At 35.4% G+C, this 8,943-nt stretch overlaps 1 protein-coding gene across 1 annotated transcript; it reads left to right on the plus strand.

Annotated features, from left to right (window-relative positions):
• Positions 1-4,899: 4,899 nt before the first annotated feature.
• On the plus strand, positions 4,900-5,646 carry LOC142175705 (uncharacterized). The gene is made up of 2 exons (XM_075242685.1): positions 4,900-5,283; positions 5,455-5,646. The coding sequence occupies exons 1-2, from the start codon at positions 4,900-4,902 to the stop codon at positions 5,644-5,646; spliced, it is 576 nt and encodes a 191-aa protein (XP_075098786.1).
• Positions 5,647-8,943: the final 3,297 nt, after the last annotated feature.

Here is an 8,943-nt window from a genome sequence, read left to right on the forward strand (position 1 = left end):
AATTCTCAAAACGACCGGCCGGATCATTACAGTCGTAAATCTGGGTATTTTAAAGCAGAATCCTCCTGAATTTCTAATTACACCACCTGTTAAATAAAACAGCCAACCAAATACCTAACAATTAACCAAAAACCTAATATAACAATCCAAAAACATAATATAACAATCAAAAATACAATATTTACTACAAAACGAATAATAATATTTATAACAATTCAACTAACTAATCAAACAACCAACTATCAAACAACATAAATTAAACATGTCTCTAACTTCAACTCTAAAACATTCAAATAGCCTATTCAGAATCAGTCTCCTCCTCAGACTCCATTGCAGCTCCTTTCTTGCTTTTTTTTTTTAAACAATTTTTGGACCAAAGCCTGAGTTGCTTGAAATTCTTGTGACATTTGATCTACTTTTTGACGCATAGCTTCCATTTCTCCTTGGAAAACTAATGCCCCAATGAATAATGTTGCTGGTGGACGACTGAAGGATGTCTGTACTCTAATCCCGTAGACTCGACCTTTATTTATTATTTTTACGAGAATTTAAGAAAAGAAAGTAAAAGAAGTAAGAAAACAAACAAGCAACTTTCAAATTAATACCAAAATAGATAATTACATAATATTTATACCTTAAAAACATTTAACATAGCAAATATAAACATAAAGTATACATACTAAATATAACAATATAAACATAAAATACTTAATTTGTGTTCTTAATTCATTGCATTTTCTCAATTCATACTTAATTGATTGCATTTTCTTCATTTATTTTCAATAATAAATAATATAATTAACACATAGATAGGGCATGGAGAATTTCCAAATGAGAAACCGAAACAGAGAAGTATTAGCACTTAAGTTGTGTTCTTTAGTTGTTTTTTATATAAACAAGAATTTCATACTTATAGAACATACCCAAATTATTTTAAATTTTTTCTTGATTTACTATTGGATACATACAAGTATACTACCCATTTTCACAAGAACATCTAACTAAAAATAAAAAAATAGCTAATTAATCTAAATAAGTAATATTTTAACAAGTCACTATATACATATTATATTGCAAAAACTATTGATAACTTATTTATACTATATTAAAAATTATATAGCTAATTAATACATACTATTTTGCTAAATTAATGCAAAAGAAATACCTGAAAAATGACCAACGGATCTGCTACCGAACCACCACCGGAGGGGAGATGAGCCGCCGAATTCCTGCACCAAAAATGAGTTAAACAACTTGGGAACAAACAATTTAGGTGGGATGGGGTGGGGGATGGAGAGCGTGAGGGAGAGGTAGAGTGAGGAAATCATACCTTATATGGTTAGATTAGAGGGAAGAATCAAGAAATATAGCCGGTGAAGGTAGAAAAGGAGAGGGGAAAAAAACTAGAGAAGAAAGAAGAAAGAAGAAAGAAGAAAGAAGAAAAACGGGCTAGGGCTATAATTAAAAATATATTTGCGACCGAATCAGTCGTAAATTTGAAATTTCAAATTTCAAATTGCGACTGATTCAGTCGCAAATTCCGTTGACCAGTCAGACCTCTTTTTCATTGCAGATTCAGACCAAATCGGTTGAAACATTTAATTTAATTTTTTTTTAATTTTAATTTTTGCGACTGATTCAGTCGCAAACCATAAAAAATATTTTCGCAGTATTTTCCGCGTAATTGAGCGACTGAATCAGTCACAATTTTGAGCCAAAAATCCAATTATATTGAGTTGTATCAAATTATATTAAGTTGTATCCAATTATATTAAGTTATATTAATACAATTTAATTCAATTATAGTAAGTTTTAATCCAATATAATTGAATTTTCAATTGATCCAATTATATTAAGTTGTATCCAATTATATTAAGTTGTATTAATATAATTTAATTCAATTATAGTAAGTTTTAATCGAACATAATTGAATTTTCAATTGATCCAATTATATTGAGTTGTATCCAATTATATTAAGTTGTATTAATACAATTTAATTCATTTATAGTAAGTTTTAATCGAACATAATTAAATTTTCAATTGATCCATTTATATTGAGTTGTATCCAATTATATTAAGTTGTATTAATACAATTTAATTCAATTATAGTAAGTTTTAATCGAACATAATTGAATTTTCAATTGATCCACCGATCAAGCATTCGTGTATATATATAGTATAGTATATATATTAAGTGTATAGTATATAAGTTATATAAGTGTCACGACCCAAACTAACCCTGTCGTGATGGCGCCTATCGTGGAACTAGGCTAGCCGACTCATTTTCCAAAACAAACCGATATTTTCATTTCAAAGATAATCTCAAGGTCATTTAACATAAAAACCTTCGTAAATGAGTTTAAATCAAAACAAAAGTGCGGAAAGAAAAGCCTGACATCGGGGTGTCACTAGTCATGAGCATCTACTATAATTTTTCTGAAAATATCGAGACTAACATAGTCTGAAAAATAGCTAAATACAACTAAAGGAAGATAAGAGGGAGAAGAGCAGGGCTGCGATCGCCAGGCAGCTACCTTGCTATCCCCGAGAAAATCTGCAACCGGAATAGTCAACAACCTCTACCGTGTCCAGCTACACCTGGATCTGCACATAAGGTGCATGGAGTAACGTGAGTACGCCAACTCAGTAAGTAACAACAATAAATAAATATTGAGCAGTAGTGACGAGCAATAAGCATATAAAGTTCATATCATGAAATCTCAGTAAAATACCACATGCTTTTAAAATCAGGGTTTGAATCAAAACATCTCATTTAAATCCAGTTCCAGTAAAATCATTTAAAGATATTTTTCAACAGTTTTCAAACAAAGTCTCAATGCAAGGTAAGCAAAAAATGATGAAATCATAACTAACCCCTCGGGCAAAACATAACTCATATACAGCCCCTCGGGCAAACTGTATTAGTAAAAAAATAAATATTACACGTGGACTTATATGAGGATGACAGGGCAAGATACGTGGATCACTAAGAAGATGACAAATGGAGTGTCTCATTAAAAGATTCACAATTTACAATAGGTACGAGCAAATCACTCACGAGACGAAAGGATACGGTTGCTCGAGCCTAAATTACTCAGTGAAGAGAAACAGGCAAGATGAATCAAGACAGTAAAGAGGGAAGATTCATGAACCTCTAATTAATGTGGAAGAAGAATCGGAACCGTTACAGAATCTTCATAAAAAGTTACGGTTGCCAATTATAATATTTTATTAATGTCATTAATGCTCATAATGATTCGGTCATAAAAGGGAAGAAACGTTATATTTGTAAATTCCTATATAAGGGAATGGAATTTCACTTGTAAGGACATGCTCTGATTATTATTGGAATATAACTACTTTCTTGTGCTTTCAATCGATTATTTTGTCATTTCTTATTCTAATTTTCTTTCTTATTTCTGAGAGAATATTGAATTTCTTGATTATCAGTTACCCGAGTACTTCTAAAAATAGGCTTTGACTGAGAATCAAATTCTTTGGTTAAACAAATTAGTTCCGTTATCGGGAATCTGATAATCTTCTCTTACTTTCCAAATCATTCTCTCTCAACTGAATCATGTCAAATGTAATGACAACAACTAAGAGGTGGAAGGAACTCCAGTTCCATATCCTCAGGGAACCCCACGCCATTCAAGAGAAGCATCACCAGAAAGATCCATTACTCATAACAATGAACAACATGGAAATGAACAAACTGTCGAGCAGGATGCTGTGAAGTAGTTAATTGCTGAGTACGTGAATGATGCTCTCTAGGCTTTCTTGAGGGGACTACCAGCTGTGCCACCCACACCTCCACCAAACAATACTGCAACTGTGGAAATTCCACGGTCAGGTTTGGTTAATTCTAGAAGCGGAGGAACACCCAACGAGTCACGTGATGGAAGACCATGTACGCCTAATAATTCTGATTTACAAACTTTAATACTAACCTTGCAGAAATAGGTGAAAGAACAAAATGGCCGTATTGAGAAAATACCCAGCGTGCCACTTGTGATCAAAGGAGTTGATTTCGACAAATATTCACAACAACCATGGAAACCAAGCGCAGCTCCATTACCAATTTTCAAAAAATTCAAAATGCCTGACATCCCAAAATACGATGGAAAGACCGATCCACATGACCACGTCACTGCATTCACCACGGAAGTAAAAGGCAATGATTTAACAAAGCAGGATATTGAATCTGTGCTGGTCAAAAAGTTTGGAAAAACAATTACTAAAGGAGCGTTAACATGGTACTCTCTTTTACCTGAAATTTCTATTGACTCTTTTGCTGAGCTTGCAGATCTATTTATAAAAGCACACTCGGGTGCACAAAAAGTTGAAAAGAGAATGGAGGATATATTCAAAGTAAAGCAAGGAGATACAGAATTGCTTCGAGAATTCGTAGACAGATTCTAACGTGAAAGAATGTTGCTACCAAGAGTACCCGACAATTGGGCAGCCATGGCATTTGCAAGCAATTTAAACGAGAAAAGTTCAGAAGCTACGAGGAGGCTTAAAGAGAGCCTACGAGAATTCCCTGCCACGACATGGAATGATGTCTATAATAAGTACATTACCAAATTATGAATCGAAGAAGATATCGTAGCTCAGTCAAGGGTTAAAGAAAAAATAGGTTCGAGGCGGTCGGAATCTGAGAAGAGGTCCGGTAAGAATAGGTACGAGCCTTATATGGGACCTTCGGGGTGAGAAGCTCGTTCCAAATTCGAAAACGTGCGGGCTGATCACAGGTTTGCAAATAGAGATTCAGGTTTGTTATCGTTGAGATTTAGCAAAGATCAAGGTGAACGCAACAGAGCTGCTAATACAAACGCAAGGATTGGGGATTATAATTTTAACATAAGTACCTCCGAGTTGGTCGCTGTTTTAAGAAGCATGGGGGATAAGGTACGATGGCCTAAAGAGATGAGATCAAATCCAAATAGAAGAAACCCAGACTTTTGGTGCGAGTTCCATAATGACCACGACCATAGAATATCAGACTGCAGATTATTACAAGGTGAGGTGGAACATTTATTGAAGCAGGGCTATCTGACGGAATTGTTCAGTGAGAAAGGAAAACAAGCTTACATGAAAAATAGGCAAGAGCCCCCAAGACCTCCATCTCCAAAGAGAACAGTAAATGTGATAAACGGCGGAGAAGAAGTCAACGACATAACCTATACAGCTGCGAGAAAAACAACAAAGTTCACAATAACTCACGGGAAGCGAACTCGCCAAACTATGGAAGACGGCAACATAACCTTTGACGATGCACTGGTAATATCTTTACTTATACATGATACTAACGTAAAACGAGTTTTGATTGACCCAGGTAGCTCCGTGAACATCATTCTATTACGAGTGGTGAACAAAATGCTGATGGGCGATCGTGTAGTTCCAAAAGCACGTTCCTTATCTCGGTTTGATAACTCAACCGTTATTACAAAGGGAGAGATTGGACAAAGCACATACACAGAAGGGGTCATCAAAGAAACAAAATTTCAAGTGATAGACACGGATATGGCCTATAATGTGATTCTTGAGAGGCTGTGGATTCATGATATGGATGTTGTGCCATCCATATTACATCAGGTTATCAAATTCCCTTCAAAATGGGGAATTCAACAAATTCGAGGATAGCAACAAACTTCAAGGAGCATCAATTCAGTGATACAACCAAGTCAAAAAGATACGAGTGCAAGTCAAAATGATGCGGGTGCAAATGAGAAAGATGCGGTAAATCAAATTTCAACAGAAACTGTATCAAAACAAACAGACGTGGACTCCAGACCAGATGTAATTTAAGAGCTAGAGGAGAACGAAAACATTAAAACAACGATTGAGGAGCTTGAAGCTGTTCCACTTTTCGAACAATGGCCAGATCGAAGAATTCATATCGGAGCAAGGTTAAACCTAGAAAGGAGAGGTAAGTTAATTGAATATTTAAAAGCTAATGCGGATTGTTTTGCATGGTCCCATTCAGATATGACAGGTATACCTCCAAAGGTGATGACTCATAAATTAAATGAAGATCCATCATTCATACATGTCAAACAAAAGAAGAGGAAGCAAGGATCATTCAAAAATCAAGTGATCGATGAATAGGTACAGAAACTCTTAAAGATCGGTTAAATACGCGAGGTAAAATATCCTAATTAGTTAGCTAATACTGTGGTAGTTCCGAAAAAGAATGGTAAATGGAGAGTTTGTGTAGATTACACTGGCTTAAATAAAGCATGCCCGAAGGATTCATTCCCTTTACCACATATAGATCAACTAATTGATGCTACCACGGGCCACGAATTATTAAGCTTTCTAGATGCATATTCTGGTTATAATCAAATAAAAGTGGACCCCTTAGACTAAGAAAAAACTTCATTTATTACAAACAGGGGGATTTATTGTTACAAAGTCATGCCTTTTGGTTTGAAAAATGTTGGAGCCACGTATCATAGGTTGGTGACCAAGATGTTCCAAGAACACCTGGGGAAGACGATGGAAGTGTACATTGATGATATGTTGGTCAAATCTACACAAGCGGAAGATCATTTTCAAGATCTTTCAACTAACTTCGAGATCCTCCGCAGATATAATATGAAACTGAACCCAGAAAAGTGCGCTTTTGGCATAACTTCAGGTAAGTTTCTAGGCTTTCTTGTATCTAATAGAGGAATTGAAGTAAATCCTGAAAAGATTAAAGCTATTAAAGAAATACATGATATACTCACAAGCAAAAAAGAGGTACAAAGATTGACAGGTAGGATTGCAGCTCTAGGAAGATTCATTTCAAGATCTTCAGAGAAAAGCTTTAAATTTTTTTCAGTATTAAAGAAGCAAAATCAGTTTGAATGGACTGAGGAATGCCGACAAGCCCTCAAAGATTTGATGGCATACTTAACAAATCCTCCCTACTGTCTAAACCAAGGGATGAAGAAAGACTATTTGTATATCTTGCAGTTGCAGAAGTAGTTGTAAGTGCAGTTTTAGTAAGGGAGGACAAAGGTAAACAATCTCCTATTTATTATGTTAGTAAATCTTTATTAGATACTGAAACTAGATATCCTCATCTAGAGAAACTAGCTTTAGCATTAGTCATGGCAGCTAGGAAATTGAGACCATATTTTCAATGCCATCCTATCTCCGTAGTAACTGCATATCTATTAAGGAATATTTTACATAAACAAGAATTGTCAGGCAGACTAGCCAAGTGGGCAATAGAACTAAGTGAATATGACATTATTTATCAACCTAGAACAACAATAAAATCTCAAGTTTTAGCAGATTTCGTCGCAGATTTTAATACAAAAATAATTCTTGAAGTAGAAAAGGAGTTACAAATTTTTACTAGAGCTAATCCAGATACATGGACTTTATTTATTGATGGCTCTTCAAATATCAAAGGAGCTAGTTTGGGTATTGTCTTAATCCCACCCTCAGGTGAAAGTATAAGACAAGCAATTAAATGTTACCCTATTACTAACAATGAAGCAGAGTATGAAGCTGTAATTGCAGGTTTGGAACTAGCATGAGAACTCTCTATAGAGAAAATCATGATTAAAAGTGACTCTCAACTGGTAGTCAATCAGATGCAGGGCACTTACACTGCTAGAGAGCCACGAATGCAACAATACTTGGAAAAGGCACGAGAACTGGTCAGGCAATTCCAATCATGGAAGATCGTGCAAATATCCAGGTAAGAAAATGCAGAAGCAGAAGCGTTGGCTAACCTTGCTTCAGTTGCAGAAGTAACGAGTGAAGAAAATGCTATTGTAATATATTTATTTCATTAAGCACTTAACCAGGATAAACATGAGGTAAGCTTTAACAATTTAACCTGGGACTGGAGAAACGAAATTGTTAATATTTTGCAGTACGGGATCGTACCTGAAGGGAAGAAAGAATCCCAAGTGCTTCGATGAAAAGCTGCTTGTTACTGTCTAATTTGAGATAATTTATATCGAAAAATGTTTGGCGGTCCTTTAGCAAGGTGCCTTGGACCCAATCAAACGGAGTACGTGATAAGGGAAGTACATGAAGGACATTGCGAAAATCACGCAGGTGGAAGATCTTTAGTTAAAACACTAGTCAGGGCAGGATACTACTGGCCTAAAATGGAAGAAGATGCAGAAAATTTTGTAGCCAAATGTGATAAGTGTCAACGATATGCCAATAATATGCATCGACCTGCAGAGTTATTACATACAATTATTTTCCCATGGCCATTAATGAAATGGGGAATGGATATAGTAGGGCCTTTATCACAAGCTAAAGGAAAGGTACGGTTCTTATTAGTATTAACAGATTACTTTTCAAAATGGGTAGAGGCAGGAGCTTTCAAATAGGTACGAGAAAAGGAGGTGGAAGACTTCATTTGGCGAAACATTATATGCCGGTTTAGAGTTTCAAAAGAAATCGTATGTGATAATGGCCCACAATTTATAGGCTCGAAAATCACGGAGTTCTTTCAAAGTTGGCAAATCAAACAAATAACCTCTACACCTTACCATCCCGTGGAAAATGGATAAGCTGAGTCAACAAATAAGATTATCATCAATAATTTGAATAAGAGACTAGAAAAATCGAAAGGGAATTGGCCTGAAAAATTACCAGGAGTGTTATGGGCTTATAGAACCACAACAAAAACAGCCACGAGAGAAACTCCATTTTTGCTTGTGTACGGTTCAGAAGCTTTAATCTCGGTTGAAATAGGAGAACCAAGCACGAGATTCACATTATCAACCAAAGAGTCGAACGATGAGGAATTAAGGACAAACTTGGATTTACTTGAACAAAGAAGAGAAGCAGCTTTAATATGGATGGTAGCACAAAAGCAAATCATAGAACGATATTACAACAGAAAGGCTCACCTCATGTACTTCAAAATTGGGGACTTCGTTCTTAAAAAAGGTTTTCCAATCAACAAAAACAACCGGAGCA

Source organism: Nicotiana tabacum, chromosome 22 (assembly GCF_000715075.1).
Source record: "Nicotiana tabacum cultivar K326 chromosome 22, ASM71507v2, whole genome shotgun sequence".
In the NCBI taxonomy this organism is placed as follows: Eukaryota; Viridiplantae; Streptophyta; class Magnoliopsida; order Solanales; family Solanaceae; genus Nicotiana; species Nicotiana tabacum.

Bases quoted from the DNA above. Each gene is read 5' to 3' on its own strand.
- LOC142175705 (XM_075242685.1), top strand. From the start codon at position 4,900: ATGGGGGATAAGGTACGATGGCCTAAAGAGATGAGATCAAATCCAAAT. The intron at 5,284-5,454 runs GTAATATCTTTA...GTTATTACAAAG, and splicing joins TAACCTTTGACGATGCACTG to GGAGAGATTGGACAAAGCAC.